Source organism: Oncorhynchus nerka, linkage group LG26, assembly GCF_034236695.1.
Source record: "Oncorhynchus nerka isolate Pitt River linkage group LG26, Oner_Uvic_2.0, whole genome shotgun sequence".
Taxonomy (NCBI): Eukaryota; Metazoa; Chordata; class Actinopteri; order Salmoniformes; family Salmonidae; genus Oncorhynchus; species Oncorhynchus nerka.
Genome location: NC_088421.1, coordinates 2,441,177 through 2,461,672, shown reverse-complemented (window position 1 = coordinate 2,461,672; position 20,496 = coordinate 2,441,177). Strand labels below are relative to the sequence as shown.

Below are 20,496 nucleotides of genomic sequence, written 5' to 3'. Positions count from 1 at the left end.
CATTTCGCTTCGCTCCACAGGTAGTATCACATTTTTCATTTCATTACAGTACAACGGCTTGATTTGTTTGATCGTAGCTAGCTACATAGCTAGCATAGCCGTCTTTGTATCAAAGATAATTGTGTAGTCTTGAGCGATTTCCTAGGTTAGCTAGCCAGCTATTGTCGTTCTTTTAACGCAACGTAACGTAAATCAACACTGCTAGCTAGCCAGCTAGCCCCGAATAGCAGCACAGTAGCACAGTAGAAACCATTACACTCAACGGAACGACTTGATTAGTGTAGTGTCAACAACGCAGACACTGCCAGCTAGCCTACATAGTCAACAACGCAGCCTCTGCCAGCTAGCCTACTTCAGCAGTACTGTATCATTTTTCATTTTAGTCAATAAGATTCTTGCTACGTAAGCTTAACTTTCTGAACACTCGAGACGTGTAGTCCACTTGTCATTCCAATCTCCTTTGCATTAGCGTAGCCTCTTGTGTAGCCTGTCAACTATGTGTCTGTCTATCCCTGTTCTCTCCTCTCTGCACAGACCATACAAACGCTCCACACCGCGTGGCGCGGCCACCTAATCTGGTGGTCCCAGCGCGCACGACCCACGTGGAGTTCCAGGTCTCCGGTAGCCTCTGGAACTGCCGATCTGCGGCCAACAAGGAAGAGTTCATCTCAGCCTATGCCTCCCTCCAGTCCCTCGACTTCTTGGCACTGACGGAAACATGGATCACCACAGACAACACTGCTACTCCTACTGCTCTCTCTTCGTCTGCCCACGTGTTCTCGCACACCCGAGAGCTTTTGGTCAGCGGGGTGGTGGCACCGGGATCCTCATCTCTCCCAAGTGGTCATTCTCTCTTTCCCCTTACCCATCTGTCTATCGCCTCCTTTGAATTCCATGCTGTCACAGTTACCAGCCCTTTCAAGCTTAACATCCTTATCATTTATCGCCCTCCAGGTTCCCTCGGAGAGTTCATCAATGAGCTTGATGCCTTGATAAGCTCCTTTCCTGAGGACGGCTCACCTCTCACAGTTCTGGGCGACTTCAACCTCCCCACGTCTACCTTTGACTCATTCCTCTCTGCCTCCTTCTTTCCACTCCTCTCCTCTTTTGACCTCACCCTCTCACCTTCCCCCTACTCACAAGGCAGGAAATACGCTCGACCTCATCTTTACTAGATGCTGTTCTTCCACTAACCTCATTGCAACTCCCTCCAAGTCTCTGACCACTACCTTGTATCCTTCTCCCTCTCGCTCTCATCCAACACTTCCCACACTGCCCCTACTCGGATGGTATCGCGCCGTCCCAACCTTCGCTCTCTCTCCCCGCTACTCTCTCCTCTTCCATCCTATCATCTCTTCCCTCTGCTCAAACCTTCTCCAACCTATCTCCTGATTCTGCCTCCTCAACCCTCCTCTCCTCCCTTTCTGCATCCTTTGACTCTCTATGTCCCCTATCCTCCAGGCCGGCTCGGTCCTCCCCTCCCGCTCCGTGGCTCAACGACTCATTGCGAGCTCACAGAACAGGGCTCCGGGCAGCCGAGCGGAAATGGAGGAAAACTTCGCCTCCCTGCGGACCTGACATCCTTTCACTCCCTCCTCTCTACATTTTCCTCTTCTCTCTCTGCTGCTAAAGCCACTTTCTACCACTCTAAATTCCAAGCATCTGCCTCTAACCCTAGGAAGCTCTTTGCAACCTTCTCCTCCCTCCTGAATCCTCCTCCCCCTCCCCCTCCTCCCTCTCTGCAGATGACTTCGTCAACCATTTTGAAAAGAAGGTCGACGACATCCGATCCTCGTTTGCTAAGTCAAACGACACCGCTGGTTCTGCTCTCACTGCCCTACCCTGTGCTCTGACCTCTTTCTCCCCCCTCTCTCCAGATGAAATCTCGCATCTTGTGACGGCCGGCCGCCCAACAACCTGCCCTGCCCGCTTGACCCTATCCCCTCCTCTCTTCTCCAGAACATTTCCGGAGACCTTCTCCCTTACCTCACCTCGCTCATCAACTCATCCCTGACCGCTGGCTACGTCCCTTCCGTCTTCAAGAGAGCGAGAGTTGCACCCCTTCTGAAAAAACCTACACTCGATCCCTCCGATGTCAACAACTACAGACCAGTATCCCTTCTTTCTTTTCTCTCCAAAACTCTTGAACGTGCCGTCCTTGGCCAGCTCTCCCGCTATCTCTCTCAGAATGACCTTCTTGATCCAAATCAGTCAGGTTTCAAGACTAGTCATTCAACTGAGACTGCTCTTCTCTGTATCACGGAGGCGCTCTGCACTGCTAAAGCTAACTCTCTCTCCTCTGCTCTCATCCTTCTAGACCTATCGGCTGCCTTCGATACTGTGAACCATCAGATCCTCCTCTCCACCCTCTCCGAGTTGGGCATCTCCGGCGCGGCCCACGCTTGATTGCGTCCTACCTGACAGGTCGCTCCTACCAGGTGGCGTGGCGAGAATCCGTCTCCACACCACGTGCTCTCACCACTGGTGTCCCCCAGGGCTCTGTTCTAGGCCCTCTCCTATTCTCGCTATACACCAAGTCACTTGGCTCTGTCATAACCTCACATGGTCTCTCCTATCATTGCTATGCAGACGACACACAATTAATCTTCTCCTTTCCCCTTCTGATGATCAGGTGGCGAATCGCATCTCTGCATGTCTGGCAGACATATCAGTGTGGATGACGGATCACCACCTCAAGCTGAACCTCGGCAAGATGGAGCTGCTCTTCCTCCCGGGAAGGACTGCCCGTTCCATGATCTCGCCATCACGGTTGACAACTCCATTGTGTCCTCCTCCCAGAGCGCTAAGAACCTTGGCGTGATCCTGGACAACACCCTGTCGTTCTCAACTAACATCAAGGCGGTGGCCCGTTCCTGTAGGTTCATGCTCTACAACATCCGCAGAGTACGACCCTGCCTCACACAGGAAGCGGCGCAGGTCCTAATCCAGGCACTCGTCATCTCCCGTCTGGATTACTGCAACTCGCTGTTGGCTGGGCTCCCTGCCTGTGCCATTAAACCCTACAACTCATCCAGAACGCCGCAGCCCGTCTGGTGTTCAACCTTCCCAAGTTCTCTCACGTCACCCCGCTCCTCCGCTCTCTCCACTGGCTTCCAGTTGAAGTTCGCATCCGCTACAAGACCATGGTGCTTGCCTACGGAGCTGTGAGGGGAACGGCACCTCAGTACCTCCAGGCTCTGATCAGGCCCTACACCCAAACAAGGGCACTGCGTTCATCCACCTCTGGCCTGCTCGCCTCCCTACCACTGAGGAAGTACAGTTCCCGCTCAGCCCAGTCAAAACTGTTCGCAGCTCTGGCCCCCCAATGGTGGAACAAACTTCCTCACGACGCCAGGACAGCGGAGTCAATCACCACCTTCCGGAGACACCTGAAACCCCACCTCTTTAAGGAATACCTAGGATAGGATAAAGTAATCCTTCTCCCCTCCCCCTTAAAAGATTTAGATGCACTATTGTAAAGTGGCTGTTCCACTGGATGTCATAAGGTGAATGCACCAATTTGATAAGAGCGTCTGCTAAATGACTTAAATGTAAATGTAAATGTTGTAAGTCGCTCTGGATAAGAGCGTCTGCTAAATGACTTAAATGTAATGTAAATGATTTAGGGGACCATCCTATCCATGTTAGATTACGGTCGCTCGTCTTTCAGTTCGTTGTATCTAGTGACTGGAATGAGGGGCAAAAAAAAACACTCAAACTGGACAGTTTTATCTCCATCTCTTCATTCAAACATGGACACTCTTACTAACAGTTGTGGCTACTTCGCATGATGTTTTGTTGTCTCTACCTTCTTGCCCTTTGTGCTGTTGTCTGTGCCCAATAATGTTTGTACCATGTTTTGTGCTGCTACCATGTTATGCTGCTGCCATGTTGTGTTGCTTCCATGTTGTTGTCATGTGTTGCTGCCATGCTGTTGTTGTTTTAGGTCTCTCTTTATGTGGTGTTGTGGTGTCTCTTGTGATATGTGTTTTGTCCTATATTTTTAATCCCAGCCCCTGTCCCCGCAGGAGGCCTTTTGCCTTTTCGTAAGCCGTCATTGTAAATAAGGATCTGTTCGTGACTGATTTGCAGAGTTAAATAAATCCCAAATACATTTTGACAGCATGCTATGGTAGTTAGTCAAATATAATCCAACATATTTTTCATAAATACTGTGCATTGGGAAAGTATCCAGACTACGTTTTCTAAAATGGATTACATTTTTGAGAAATGTTTGCAAAATAAAATAGAAATACTTAAATTTTATATAAGTGTTCAGACCCTTTGCTATGAGACTCGAAATTTACGTCAGGTGCATCCTGTTACAATTGATCATCGTTGAGATGTTTCTACAACTTGATTGGAGTCCACCTGTGGTAAATTAAATGAATTGGACATGATTTGGAAAGGCACACACAGTGGATGTCAGAGCAAAAACCAAGCCAAGCCATGAGTCCGTAGAGCTCCGAGACAGGATTGTGTCTAGGTACAGATCTGGGGAAGGGTACCAAAAAATGTCTGCAGCAATGAAGGTCCCCAAGAACACAGTGGCCTCCTTCATTCTTAAATGGAAGACTCTTCCTAGAGCGGGCCGCCCAACCAAACTGAGCAATCGGGGGAGAAGTGCCTTGGTCAGGGAGGTGACCAAGAACTCGATGGTCACTCAGACAGAGCTCCAGAGTCTGTGGAGATGGGAGAACCTTCCAGAAGGACAACCATGTTGTCCAACCAGCACTCCACCAATCAGGCCATTATGGTAGAGCGGCCAGATGGAAGCCACTCCTCAGTAAAATGCAAGCTCGCTTGGAGTTTGCCAAAAAGGCACCTAAAGGACTCTCAGACCATGAGAAACAAGATTCTCTTGTCTGATGAAACCAAGATTGAACTCTTTATCTGAATGCCAAGTCTCACATCTGAAGGAAACCTGGCACCATCTCTATGGTGAAGCATGGTGGTGGTAGCATCATGCTGTGGGGAGGTTTTTCAGTGGCAGGGACTGGGAGACTAGTCAGGATCGAGGGAAAGACGAACGGAGCAATGTACAGAGAGCCTTGATGAAAACTTTCTCCAGTGCACTCAGCACCTCAGACTGGGGTGAAGGTTCACCTTCCAACAGGACAACGACCCTAAGCACACAGCCAAGACAATGTAGGAGTGGCTTTGCAACACCTCTGAATGTCCTTGAATGGCCCAGCCAGAACCCGGACTTGAACCCAATCGAACATCTCTGGAAAGACCTGAAAATAACTGTGCAGTGACGCTCCCCTTCCAACCTGACAGAGCTTGAGAGGATCTACAGAGAATGGGAGAAACTCCCCCAAATAAAGGTGTGCCAAGCTTGTAGAATCATACTCAAGAAGACTCAATGCTGTCATCGCTGCCAAAGGTGCTTCAACAAAGTGCTAAGTAAAGGGTCTGAATACTTATGTAAATGTGACATTTTTATTTTATTTTATTAGCAACAAAAAGACATTATGGGGTATTGTGTGTAGATTGATGAGAGAGAAAAAAAACATTGAATCTATTTTAGAATAAGGCTCTAACCTAACAAAATATGGAAAAAGTGAAGGGGTCTGAATCCCTTCCGACATTACATTAAAATGTGTTGAAAGTGTTTATTTTTAAGGAAATAGTATTTCACAGTTCGCTAGCTTCATGCTAACTGAATTTAGCTTCGCCAATCTCTAGCTAGCTTTAGGCTATTATTAAGTTTCAGCCATTGTTAGCTCACATGTTGACGGTTTAGAATGTAATGGTTCTAGCATTGTTTATCTCATGCCGTCAGTCATTTGTAGCTTCATGGGAATTGACACTGCTGAGCTCTATATAATGTTACCCGCGACATTACTGCTAATCATTCGTTTTTTGTTAGTGATGATTAATTTGCTTTTGGATCATGAAATATGTTTGTGAAACTATATGGGCACATTTACACACTTTGCATTCAGTATTGTCACAACACATCTTGTGTTTGGGACTTATTGTTCATATGTTTATGCCCAAAAAAATCTCAGCCTTTTTACATTTCTTGATTATTATTTTTTAATACAATCTAAGAGGTGAACCTGCAAGAAGGCATTTAATTGTACACCATGTGTATCCTGTGCATATGACAAATACATGTTGATTTGAATTACATAATTTTTCTCGACATCTATCTTTACCAACATCTCTGTGTTCTTGTTCGCAAATGTAGCAAAACATTCAATCAACTGAATGTGCCCCTAAGATAAGTTCAGAACGACTAAATAATAATTGAACCAATCATGGCATTACACAGGATAGGATAGAATAGTATAATTGAATATCCCATATGGAAATTGTCTTTGCAACAAAGGACAGGGCATACTTGGTGTACAGATAACATACATCATATCAGGTGACATACAGTACATCACAAGACCTAATGACCAGATGGACATACTTAAATACACTGTAAATGTCTTATAGTCCACTGAAATCATCACAACTCCTGAACCCTGCTTGCTGTCTGTCTTTTTATCTATTTCATTTTCACCAAATCATTGTAATCATTGTAGTTGACAGAGAAAAAAAACATTGAAAACAGTGAATACTAACATACAGAAACAGAAAATAACAACAAAACAGAAACAGACACTATGATTAGCCAATAAGATGCTTGTATTGTTACAGTTCTGCTCCGGTCACAGTCTCTGCCTGTAGGGTGAGGCATCTTGGGTAAGTGGGTGGGAGTTGGTCCACCAACCTTACATTTCATCCAATCCACCGCTGTGGATTTTGGAGTGATACTTCCCTGGTCCAACCCCCCTCTCTTTAGCACCCAGTAGGAGGTGTCCTTGAAGAAATAAGCATCTCCTGAGGGGCAGAGGGAAGAGAGTGATTGTGGTATGGTTTGTGTACTTCAAGGAGAGATGTGGTCAACTAAACATATTGGGAGATTCTCAATTGGTGTTGCTCGACTCCTCGCTTCATCTCCTCGCCTCCTTTTGAAAAAGGTCAAAGGTAATCTAGGAGCGGAGGCGAGAAGAGGAAACATTGAAAGAAATGCGCTTGTATGAAATTAGACTCTCCTCCACTCGTGCGTCATCAGGCAAATTACATTTACAGGGGAGGAATCCAAAAATAAAATGGTTATATAACTACTGTATAGTTTTTAAATGTGTGCATGCTTTTCTCCTTCGAGAGGGTGTGGTAGATTTGTTTTTAAACACTTCTGCGCTAGCTGCAGAGAAGAAACTCTTGTGCATCCTCTGCCGAAATAGGTAATCGAGGAAGAGAGCATACTCCTCCATTTGCTTACAAACAAATTGACACTCTCCTCCATGACTCATCGGTTTTGGGGTCACAGAGGAGAGGAGGATGGAGGGGTCAAGGAGAGGACAGACTTTTCCACAAATGAGAATCTCCCAATATCACACTCTCAGTAAAGTTGCATATAATATATTTATATTCTATTCGTGTGACGAATGGGCCATTCATGTGCTTGTGGGAAATGCGAAATTATAAATCCAACATGATTTCGTTCAAGTGCTTTTAAAGTCGGAACAATTATTCAACCAACAAAATTTAGGTAGCTAGATAAGCTAGCTAACATTGCTAATAATAAAGTTAGTTAGCTTTCTTAACATTGACAATATGGTCAAACTTGATATATTCACATTGCTAAGTTTGTAATTGTCAAATTGATTTATTTTCATCTTTTGATTGAAAAGTTGAAAGGTAAAACGTCACAACAAAAAATACTTGTTTTCCCACTTGTAATTACAATTTGGAGGGTCATTCAAGCGAAACTTCCCAGTCGGATATTCCGATAAGTCCTACAACACATACAGTACCAGTCAAAAGTTTGGACACAACTACTCATTTAAGGACTTTTCTTTATTTTTACTATTTTCTACATTGTAGAATAATAGTGAAAACATCATAACTATGAAATAACACATATGGAATCCTGTAGTAAAAAAAAAGTGTTAAACAAATCAAAATACAGTGGGGCAAAAAAGTATTTAGTCAGCCACCAATTGTGCAAGTTCCCCCACTTAAAAAGATGAGAGAGACCTGTAATTTTCATCATAGGTACACTTCAACTATGACAGACAAAATTAGAAAAAAAATCCAGAAAATCACATTGTAGGATTTTTAATGAATTTATTTGCAAATTATGGTGGAAAATAAATATTTGGTCAATAACAAAAGTTTATCTCAATACTTTGTTATATACCCTTTGTTGGCAATGACAGAGGTCAAACGTTTTCTGTAAGTCTTCACAAGGTTTTCACACATTGTTGTGTTGCTGGTATTTTGTCCCATTCCTCCATGCAGATCTCCTCTAGAGCAGTGATGTTTTGGGGCTGTTGCTGGGCAACACGGACTTTCAACTCCCTCCAAAGATTTTCTATGGAGTTGAGATCTGGAGACTGGCTAGGCCACTCCAGGACCTTGAAATACTTCTTACGAAGTCACTCCTTCGTTGCCCGGGCGGTGTGTTTGGGATCATTGTCATGCTGAAAGACCCAGCCACGTTTCATCTTCAATGCCCTTGCTGATGGAAGGAGGTTTTCACTCAAAATCTCACGATACATGGCCCCATTCATTCTTTCCTTTACACGGATCAGTCGTCCTGGTCCCTTTGCAGAAAAACAGCCCCAAAAAGCATGATGTTTCCACCCCTCATGCTTCACAGTAGGTATGGTGTTCTTTGGATGCAACTCAGCATTCTTTGTCCTCCAAACACGACGAGTTGAGTTTTTACCAAAAAGTTATATTTTGGTTTCATTTGACCATATGACATTCTCCCAATCTTCTTCTGGATCATCCAAATGCTCTCTAGCAAACTTCAGACGGGCCTGGACATGTACTGGGTTAAGCAGGGGGACACGTCTGGCACTGCAGGATTTGAGTCCCTGGCGGCGTAGTGTGTTACTGATGGTAGGCTTTGTTACTTTGGTCCCAGCTCTCTGCAGGTCATTCACTATGTCCCCCCTGTGTGGTTCTGGGATTTTTGCTCACCGTTCTTGTGATCATTTTGACCCCACGGGGTGAGATCTTGCGTGGAGCCCCAGGTCGAGGGAGATTATCAGTGGTCTTGTATGTCTTCCATTTCCTAATAATTGCTCCCACAGTTGATTTCTTCAAACCAAACTGCTTACCTATTGCAGATTCAGTCTTCCCAGCCTGGTGCAGATCTACAATTTTGTTTCTGGTGTCCTTTGACAGCTCTTTGGTCTTGGCCATAGTGGAGTTTGGAGTGTGACTGTTTGAGGTTGTGGACAGGTGTCTTTTATACTGATAACGAGTGGAGGACAGAGGAGCCTCTTAAAGAAGAAGTTACAGGTCTGTGAGAGCCAGAAATCTTGCTTGTTTGTAGTTGACCAAATACTTATTTTCCACCATAATTTGCAAATAAATTCATTAAAAATCCTACAATGTGATTTTCTGGATTTTTTCTCCTCATTTTGTCTGTCATAGTTGAAGTGTACCTATGATGAAAATTACAGGCCTCTCTCATCTTTTTAAGTGGGAGAACTTGCACAATTGGTGGCTGACTAAATACTTTTTTGCCCCACTGTATATTTTATATTTGAGATTCTTAAAATTAGCCACCCTTTGCCTTGCACACTCTTGGCATTCTCTCAACCAGCTTCATGAGGTAGTCACCTGGAATGCATTTCAATTAACAGCTGTGCCTTGTCATTTGAGCCAATCAGTTGTGTTTTGACAAGGTACGGGTGGTATACAGAAGACAGCCCTATTTGGTAAAAGACAAAGTCCATATTATGGAAAGAACAGCTCAAATAAGCAAAGAGAAACGACAGTCCATCATTACTTTAAGACATGAAGATCATTCAGGAAAATGTCAAGAACTTTGAAACTTTCTTCAAGTGCAGTCGCAAAAACCATCAAGCACTATGATGATCCTGCCTCTCATGAGGACTGCCACAGGAAGACCCAGAGTTACCTCTGCTGCAGAGAAGTTATTTAGAGTTAACTGGGCCTCAAATTGCAGTCCAAATAAATGCTTCACAGAGTTCAAGTAACAGACAAATCTCAACATCAATTGTTCAGAGGAGACTGTGTGAATCAGGCCTTCATAGTCGAATTGCTGCAAAGAAACCACTACTAAAGGACATCAATAAGAAGAAGAGACTTGTTTGGGCCAAGAAACACGAGCAATGTTCATTACACTGGTGGAAATCTGTCCTTTGGTCTGATGAGTCCAAATTTTAGATTTATGGTCCCAAACACCATGTCTTTGTGAGACGCCAGAGTAAGTGAACGGATAATCTCTGCATGTGTGGTTTCTACCTTGAAGCATGAAGGAGGAGGAGTGATGTTGTGCTTTGCTTGTGACATTGTCTGTGATTTATTTAGAATTCAAGGCACACTTAACCAGCATGGCCACCACAGCATTCTGCAGTGATACACCAACCCATATGGTTTGCACTTAGTGGGACTATCATTTGTTTTTCAACAGGACAATGACAATAACCGAAAACACAAGGGCTATTTGACCAAGAAGGAGGGGGATGGTGCTGCATCCTGGCCTCCACAATCACCAGACCTCAACCGAATTGAGATGGTTTGGTATGAGTTGGAACGCAGAGTGAAGGAAAAGCAGCCAACGAGTGCTCAGCATATGTGGGAACTCCTTCAAGACTGTTGGAAAAGCATTCCTCATAAAGCTGGTTGACAAATTGCCAAGAGTGTGCAAAGCTGTCATCAAGGCAAAAATATATTTAGATTTGTTTAACACTTTTTTGGTTACTACATGATTCCATGTGTTATTTCATAGTGTTGATATCTTCACTATTATTCTAGAATGTATAAAATATTTAAAAAAGAAAGAAAAACCCTTGAATGAGTTGGTGTGTCCAAAGATTTGACTGGTACTAAAAGTGCCCCAGAACTACCCTTTACTAAGCCTTAAGGACCCACAAAGCTTCTCTCGGAGTACTGTAGTGTGATCCTGTATTGGTCAGTTGGTAGAGCATGGTGCATTTTGCTATAGGGCGTAGAGAAGACTTTGCAATTTCATAACTCATTTCATGCAATTCTACTCATTTTGCAAAGGGGCGGGGAAAATAATTTGCAGTTTTACAGCTAATTTCCTGCAATTCTACACATTTTGCCATAGGTCGGTAATTCGACCATGCTTACTACAAGTTTAGATAGCTGGCCACTAGACTAATTTACCAATCTAAAAAATGTTAGCTGACATGGCCTACTGTAATTGAGTGACTGTCAGTGACTGACATAATAGAAATTATGCAACATTTTGAAATAGCACCTTTTGTATTCCATGTTCCAGCTCTCAACAGTAAGTTGCGACCCCAATTGAGTTCCTAAAACAAATGGATCCGCAGGCCTACAAAAGTGGGGGTAGCCAGTTGCCCATTTCTGGGTAAAATGGTTGGATTGGGTAAAGGCCAATCTGATCCTGGATCTGTGATTAGGTGCAAACACTAACTTAGCGTATTTCTTACCGTCTCCCCAGCTGATGATGTCATCTGGGTCAGAAGGCACCCCTGTCCAGAGGGAGGCCATTTTGGGGTACCCCCCCTCCAGTTTCCTGTCCTGCCCCCCTTCGTCAAATCTCCAGAACTCCCCTCCGCTGAACACGTACGTTTTCCCGTTGTGTGCCCACACAAACACCGCCTCCACCCTCTCCAGTGGCCGACCCTCCATGGTATGCATGCCCCATTCCTCTAGGGAGCGTGGGTACCCAGGCAAAGAGGCCCTGTCTTTGAACATCCAGTACTGGGGTCCTGCACAGAGAGTAGAGAGGACATAGGACAACCAGAGAGAGAGATTAATCACATTGAAATATATCATTTATCAGACATAAACAGATAGAAGACGCTCATTTGGGCATTCATATACTACTCACACAAGCACATAACAGTAAGGAATATACAATTGAGAATACTATATATTTACGGTATAACATATCATATTATGCAGTATTATATATTTTTGAATATATTCCCACCAATGAAGAAGATGATGTGTCCGTCGCTCCTTTCATAGACTGTGTCGATCCGGTCCAGCCTTAGGGGGAGCCCAACCCAGAAGTTGTGGATCAATGCTGGGATGAAAGACACCAGAGAACCCCACTGCTGAGCACGCCAGAAAAAAGCACCTGAGAGAGGGAGGGAGAGAGAGAGACAATAAAGGGAGAAGGACAGATTGGGGGGAGAGAGAATGGGAAGTGTGTGTTTTGGGTGTACAGTATACAGTAAGTGTATGCACTATGCATATGTATTTGTGTACAATGTACAGGTTACAGTTGACTTTAGATAAGTGACAAAGGAAAAGTTGCACGATAGACAGTATGATAGACAGTATGTTCCACAAATCTAACAACGTAAATGTATTGTATTTTATCTAAACAGTCTTCATGCAAAAAAAAAAAGATATACACTTCTATTTTCGCAATGTGATTTACATTTATCAAAAACCCAACAATACGTTGGGCTTTGACGTCAAGAAAGGAAAAGCCTGCTGGTGGCTTCGGTGATGGAGGCGAATTGGGTAAGTAGGTACAAAATTGCCCAAAGACTTTGGTTATGTTATGTTGCTAGTAGATGATTTTTTTAAACAGTCCATGCAAAACGAACTGGCCCACTCAGATCTAGCATGGTGCTTGGGGATGGAATAGGCTAGCTAGCTAGCAAGCAAGCTACAACAACTCCATCAACACTGCGCGTTTTGCAAAAATAAATGGTCAAATACCAATTGGATTAATGTCATCGTTTGTTTCAAGGTATGTCTTTATTTTTGCTGAACTGTGATCTTTATTGGCCGATATAAGTTGCAGAATATCATGGTAGCCAATGTTGGGTCAGCCATTATAAACTCAGCAAAAAAAAAGAAACGTCCTCTCACTGTCAAATGTGTTTATTTTCAGCAAACTTAATATGTGTAAATATTTGTATGAACATAACAAGATTCATACAACTGAGACATAAACTGAACAAGTTCCACAGACAAGTGACTAACAGAAATGGAATAATGTGTCCCTGAACGAAGGGGGGGGGGGTCAAAATCCAAAGTAACAGTCAGTATCTGGTGTAGCCACCAGCTGCATTAAGTACTGCAGTACATCTCATCCTCATGGACTGCACCAGATTTGCCAGTTCTTGCTGTAAGATGTTGCCCCACTCTTCCACCAAGGCACATGCAAGTTCCCAGACATTTCTGGGGGGAATGGCCCTATCCTTCACCCTCTGATCCAACAGGTCCCAGACGTGCTCAATGGGATTGAGATCCGGGCTCTTCGCTGGCCATGGCAGAACACTGACATTCCTGTCTTGCAGGAAGTCACACACAGAACGAGCTGGTGGCATTGTCATGCTGGAGGGTCATGTCAGGATTAGCCTGCAGGAAGGGTACCAAATGAGGGAGGAGGAAGTCTTCCCTGTAACGCACAGCATTGAGATTGCCTGCAATGACAACAAGCTCAGTCCGATGATGCTGTGACACACCGCCCCAGACCATGACGAACCCTCTACCTCCAAATCGATCCCGCTCCAGAGTAGAGGCCTCGGTATAACGCTCATTCCTACGACGATAAACGCGAAACCGACCATCACCCCTGGTGAGACAAAACCGCAACTCGTCAGTGAAGAGCACTTTTTGCCAGTCCTGTCTGGTCCAGCGACGGTGGGTTTGTGCCCATAGGCGATTTTGTTGCAGCTGATATCTGGTGAGGACCTGCCTTTCAACAGGCCTACAAGCCCTCAGTCCAGCCTCTCTCAGCCTATTGCGGACAGTCTGAGCACTGATGGAGGGATTGTGCATTCCTGGTGTAACTCTGGCAGTTGTTGTTGCCATCCTGTACCTGTCCCACAGGTATGATGTTCGGATGTACCGATCTTGTGCAGGTGTTGTTACACGTGGTCTGTCACTGCCACTGTCAGCTGTCCGTCCCGTCTCCCTGTAGCACTGTCTTAGGAGTCTCACAGTACGGACATTGCAATTTATTGCCCTGGCCACATCTGCAGTCCTCATGCCTCCTTGCAGCATGCCCAAGGCACGTCCACGCAGATGAGCAGGGAACCTGGGCATCTTTCTTTTGGTATTTTTCAGAGTCAGTAGAAAGAAAGGCCTCTTTAGTGTCCTAAGTTTTCATAACTGTGACCTTAATTGCCTACCGTCTGTAAGCTGTTAGTGTCTTAACAACTGTTCCACAGGTGCAGGTTCATTAATTGTTTATGGTTCATTGAACAAGCATGAGAAAACGCATTTAAAACCCTTTACAATGAAGATCTGTGAAGTTATTTGTATTTTTATGAATTATCTTTGAAAGACAGGGTCCTGAAAAAGGGATGTTTCTTTTATTGCTGAGTCTACCTGGATTTACTGTTACTGCTGCTAGTAACATTAGCACTCCGTTTAGTATGTGGTTAGCTATAGCTACCATCGGCAAAGAACAGTTTTAGCCAGTTTGGTTATCGACGTTCAATGTCTACTATGATGATAAAGGTTTATTTTGATTTTGTATGAGAAACGCTGATGTGCTGAACTTCTAATAAGTGATGTGTTTCAAGGCTGCTAGTGGTTAGCTAGTAGGGGTAAGCCAGCAGGGGTGTAAAAGGGGCTATGCTAAAAGCCTGCGCACTGTACAAGTGCCACGGTGTACTCTCTGTTTAGGGCCAAATAGCATTCTAGTTTGCTCAGTTTTTTGTTAATTATTTCCAATGAATCAAGTAATTATCTTTTTGTTTTCTTATGATTTGGTTGGGTCTAATTGTGTTGCTGTCCCGTGGCTCTGTGGAGTCTGTTTGTGTTTGTAAACAGAGCCCCAAGACCAGCTTGCTTAGGGGACTCTTCTCCAGGGTCATCTCTCTGTAGGTGATGGCTTTTATATGGAAGGTTTGGGATTCGCTTCCTTTTAGGTGATTGTAGAATTTAATGTCTGTTTTCTGGATTTTGATCATTAGCGGGTATTGGCCTAATTCTGCTCTGCATGCATTATTTGGTGTTTTACGTTGTACACGGAGGATATTTTTGCATAATTCTGCATGCAGAGTCTCAATTTGGTGTTTGTCCCATTTTGTGAATTCTTGGATGATGAGCGGACCCCAGACCTCACAACCATAAAAGGCAATGGGTTCTATAGAAGGCCCTTTTTGCCTTGTCTCTCAGCTTGTTCACTGCTTTGTGAATGTTACCTGTGGCGCTGATGTTTAATCCGAGGTATGTATAGTTTTTTGTGTGCTCTACGGCAACGGTGTCTAGATGGAATTTGTATTTGTGGTCGTGGCAACTGGACCTTTTCTGGAAATCCATTATTTTTGTCTTACTGAGATTAACTGTCAGGGCCCAGGTCTGACAGAATCTGTGCAGAAGATCTAGGTGCTGCTGTAGGCTCTCCTTGGTTTGGGACAGAAGCACCAGATAATCAGCAAACAGTAGACATTTGATTTCAGATTCTAGTAGGGTGAGGCTGGGAACTACAGACTGTTCTAGTGCCAATTCGTTGATATATATGTTGAAGAGGGTGGGGCTTAAGCTGCATCCCTGTCTCACCCCACGGCCCTGTGGAAAGAAATACTTTTTTTGTTAATTTTAACCTCACACTTGTTTTTTTCCCCAACACCACTTTCCATCAATTTATATAAAAAATATAAAGGTAAAATAAATCAAATATAGCAGACCCTCGTGAAATCAGCAAAGCATGACAAGATTTTGCCTTTGTTTTGGTTTGTTTCTTTGTCAGTTAGGGTGCCGCAAAAAGCCAATTGGACATTTGCTCAGTACATTGTTTTCACTGAGGAAATGTACGAGTCTGCTGTTAATGATAATGCATTTTTTCCCAAGGTTGCATATCCCACGGTAGTGATTGGGGTAACATGTGTCTCCACTTTTGTGGATTGGGGTGATCAGTCCTTGGGGAAGATGCCAGAGCCAATGATGATGTTAAAGAGTTTAAGTATAGCCAATTGGAATTTGTGGTCTGTATATTTGATCATTTCATTGAGGATAACATATCTTGTCCTGTAGTTCATTCAATGTAATTGGAGAATCCAGTGGGTTCTGGTCGTCTTTAATAGGTGATTCTAAGATTTGTATTTGATCATGTATATGTTTTTGCTGTTTGTTCTACGACCAAAAAGAAAGGAGAAGTTATCAGTTTTGTATAGATAACTCTTCGTATCGCTGTTTGTTTAAGGTTTTCCAATTTTCCCACACGTGGTTAGACTATGGATTTTTCAATTACATTGAGCTGCTTTCTGACATGCTGTTTCTTCTTTTTCCGTAGTGTATTTCTGTATTGTTTTAGTGATTTACCATAGTGAAGGCGTAGGCTCAGGATTTCTGCATCTCTATGTTTAGTTTGGATGGGTTTCTCAATTTCTTTCTTAGGTTTTTGCATTCTTCATCAAACCATTTGTCATTGTTGTTCATTTTCTTCGGTTTTCTGTTTGATATTTTTAGATTTGATTGGGAAGCTGAGTGGTCAAATATACTTTACACCTTCACTCTTACAGTGGGATGTTTTGTCCAGGAAGTTGTCTAAAAGGGATAGAATTTGTTGTTGCCAATTAGTTTTTTTGGTAGGTTTCCACACTACTTTCCTTCCATCTATAGCATTAATATTATTTAGTTCCTTTGGCTTTGATGCCTCATGATTGAGTATTGCTCTGTTCAAGTAGACTGTGATTTTGCTGTGATCTGATAGGGTTATCAGTGAACGCAGTGACTGTGAACGCTCTGAGAGACTAGGTTGAGGTCAGTGATAAAGTAGTCTACAGTACTTACTGCCAAGAGATGAGCTATCAGTGTACCTACCATAGGAGTCCCCTCGAAGCCTACCATTGACTATGTGTGACAGAGCTGCAGGATTTGTGACCCGTTTTAGTTGGTTATGTTGTCGTAATTGTGCCTAGGGGGGCATATGGGGGAGGAAATGCTGTCTCCTCCAGATAGGTGTTTGTGTGTGCTGCGGGTGTCAGGTTTCTTTCCAGTTCTGGTATTTAGGACACCAGACTAGTGCATGTCCCTGGGCTTGGAAATGATTGATTTCCCCCTCCAAGATAGAGAAGCTGTCCTCATTAAAGTATGTGGATTCTAGTGGGAGGATATAGGTAGTACACAAGAGGAAATGTTCCTGTGTTTTTTTTCTCCCTCTGCTGTGTGTGCATCTTGCTAGCTATCACTCAAATGATTTCTCTCTCTCATTTTACTAGCTGTCACTCAAATGGCGAGGGACTGAAGGTCACCGACTGAAACTCAAATTGCTACGGGGCTGGACCACGTGGGAGAACATTTCGAGAAAATGGCGCCACACAGACACTGACAGTCCCAAGCCCATACATTTTTCTATAGTTAACATGAAAAATGGTTGTTCTTCTTACCCTTGAAGAAGAAGACTTCTCCTCTGATGTTGGCAATGGCATCATATTTCCCCTCACAGCGATCTGGCAGAGCAGGGTCTGGGCTGTGTTTGTAAGGGGCGGTAGAGAGAGGGTACTGTATCTTTATGATATTTTCATGATATTGTCATATAGTATCTTAACCATAACAAGTTGTAGTATTTGCAGTATTTGTCCAGTTATACACTCACTGTGGTGTTAGTCTTGGGGATGGAGGACTGGGCAGGAAAGGTAGGTTGGGAGTGGTTGGGGCCGGAGTGGGATGCGTGGCAGACCTTCTTCTCTTTCCTATGAAATACCATTTCAGTATTTTTGAGCATTTGTGTTCCTGTGTCTCTGCATATGGCTCTTTCTAACATTTCCGTTTGTTGAGGACCCAAACAAAGACTTCAAATGTGTGTGTGCACTGTGTGGGATTGTGTGTACCGTATATAGCCTGTATTCCCAGCCTGTCATCTGTAGGTAGTGTGTAGCTCTGGATGTCCCCCACAGTCCCCTGGTAGTATGGCCTCATGATGGAGGGATTGGAAGAGGTATGCGAGAGGCCCAGGGCGTGGCCAAACTCATGCACTGCTACCGTGAAGAGATCAGTGGTGCCAATGTCATCTGAGAGAGAGATGGAGAGGAGAGAAAAAGAGACAATAGATCTCAAATCAAATTGTATTTGTCACACGCTTCGTAAACAACAGGTGTAGACTGTGAAATATTTACTTACGTGCCCTTCCCAACAATGCAAAGAGAAAATAATAACACAAGGAATAAAAATATAAATTGTAACAATAATTTAGCTATATTACAAGGGGTACCAGTACCGAGATGATACATATACTGTAGGCATAGGCTATTTGGTGATAGCGGGAGAATGACAGAAATGGAGGAAGGGGAAAAAAGTGAGACAGAGGTTGGGGGTGCTAAAGATGAAGAGAGAAATGGAGGGAGGGGAGAGAAAGGGAGAGAACGTAAGAGATGTTGGGAGGAAAGGAGGTAGATGGATAGATAGGAAAGATAAAGCAATTAAAATCTCATTATGTTGTTCACAGAAGTGCACACTGTTTGTGTGTGTTACGCCCTATAAGCCTCTCCCTCACCTCCATACCCGTAACTCCAGCTCTCCCCATTGTCAAAGTGGGTGTCCCCCGCCATGTCCGCCGTCCCGGGGAAGAACGCGTGAGCCAGGGTGCCCCCTCTGCCATCGAAGGGGTACCCGTCCTCGTGGTAGGAGCTGGGAAAGGACACCCTGAAGTCCCCCTCTTGGTTGGGGTGGTCCCGGGAGGGGCGAAGAAGTTGGAAGTTGAGGGGGGTGGGGTTGCTCCACACACGGAGGGCATAGGTGAGGATGAGATCCACCAGTTCGGGGTGGAGGGAGGGGGACCGGGAGGGGGAGGGGTAGCTGAGCACACTGGAGTGGGGGAGGATGAGGGAGGGCATGAGAGGAGATTTGGGTTGCAAAGAGAGGGTATATTACTGGAAACTTTCTAAGTTTACCTGTAAACTACCATAATTATCTTTCAAGGGTTTTATGTAATCTATCACAAGACATCTAGTGGCCCATTAGGACACTTCAGAATATGAACCATGAACTTAGTGAATACCATTGGTGTGTAATATGAGGGATTCAAATCAAATCAAATTGTGTTAGTCACATGCGCCGAATACAACAGGTGTAGACTTTACAGTGAAATGCTCACTTTCGAGCCCCTAATCAACAATGCAGTTGAAAAAAATATGAGTAAGAACAATAAATAAAAGTAACAAGTAATTAAAGAGCAGCAGTAAAATAACAATAGCAATACTATACACAGGGGGTACCGGTATAGATTCAATGTGCGGGGAACCGGTTAGTTGAGGTAATATGTACATGTAGGTAGAGTTATTAAAGTGACTTTGCATAGATGAAAATAACAGAGAGTAGCAGCGGTGTAAAGGGGGGGGGGGGGGGTAGTGCCTTGCGGTCGGAGGCCGAGCAGTTGCTATACCAGGCAGTGATGCTACCATGCTCTCGATGGTGCAGATGTAGGACCTTTGAGAATCAGAGGACCCATGCCACATCTTTTCAGTCTCTTGAGGGGGAATAGGTGTTGTTGTGCCCTCGTCACGACTGTCTTGGTGTGCTTGGGCCATGTTAGTTTGTTGGTGATGTGGACACCAAGGAACTTGAAGCTCTCAACGTGCTCCACTACAGCTCTGTTGATGAGAATGGGGGTGTGCTCGGCCCATTTTACCTGTAGTCCACAATCATCTCCTTTGTCTTGATCATGTTGAGGGAGAGGTTGTTGTTCTGGCAACACACAGCCAGGTCTCTGATCTCCTCCCTATAGGCTGTCTCGTCTTTGTCGGTGATCAGCCCAACCACTGTTGTGTCATCGGCAACCATAATGATGTGTTGGAGTTGTGCCTGGCCGTGCAGTCATGAGTGAACAGGGAGTACAGGATGGGACTGAAAATGCACCCGAGGGGCCCCTGTGTTGTTACCTACACTTACCACCTGGGGGGCGGTCCCTCAGGAAGTCCAGGATCCAGTTGCAGAAGGAGGTGTTTCGTCCCAGGGTCCTTTTTTTCATCCAGGTGGGAAAGGGCAGTGTGGAGTGCAATAGAGATGGCATCATCTGTGGATCTGTTGGGGCGGTATGCAAATTAGGGTGGGTGTAGGGTTGATCCATGACCAGCCTTTCAAAGCACTTCATGGCTACAGACGTGAGTGCTACGGGTCAGTAGTCATTTAGGCAGGTTACCTTAGTGTTCTTGGGCACAGGGACTATGGTGGTCTGCTTAAAACATGTTGGTATTACAGACTCGGACAGAGAGAGGTTGAAAATGTCAGTGAAGACACTTGCCAGTTGGTCAGCGCATGCTTGCAGTACACGTCCTGGTAATCCATCTGGCCCTGCGGCCTTGTGAATGTTGACCTTTTTAAAGGTCGTACATCGACTCTGGAGAGAGTGATCACACAGTCTTCTGGAACAGCTTGTGCTCTCATGCATGTTTCAGTGTTATTTGCCTAGAAGCGAGCATATAAATAGTTTAGCTCGTCTGGTTGGCTCGTGTCACTGGGCAGCTCTCGGCCGTGCTTCCCTTTCTAGTCTGTAATGGGTTGCAGGCCCTGTCACATCCAATGAGCGTCGGAGCAGGTGTAGTA

General features: G+C 44.5%; 1 protein-coding gene across 1 annotated transcript in view; it reads right to left on the bottom strand.

Moving 5' to 3' along the window:
* Positions 1-5,438: 5,438 nt before the first annotated feature.
* Positions 5,439-20,496, bottom strand: part of mmp25a (matrix metallopeptidase 25a) — a 33,456-nt gene continuing 18,398 nt past the window's right edge. The window contains exons 4-10 of the mRNA XM_029635289.2: positions 18,449-18,759; positions 17,787-17,966; positions 17,552-17,648; positions 17,343-17,425; positions 11,972-12,121; positions 11,466-11,747; positions 5,439-6,837 (exon numbers count right to left, since the gene is read on the bottom strand). Of these exons, the coding sequence (XP_029491149.1) occupies positions 6,575-6,837; positions 11,466-11,747; positions 11,972-12,121; positions 17,343-17,425; positions 17,552-17,648; positions 17,787-17,966; positions 18,449-18,759 (1,366 nt within the window). The 3' untranslated portion in view covers positions 5,439-6,574. The remainder of the gene's footprint in view (positions 6,838-11,465; positions 11,748-11,971; positions 12,122-17,342; positions 17,426-17,551; positions 17,649-17,786; positions 17,967-18,448; positions 18,760-20,496) is intronic.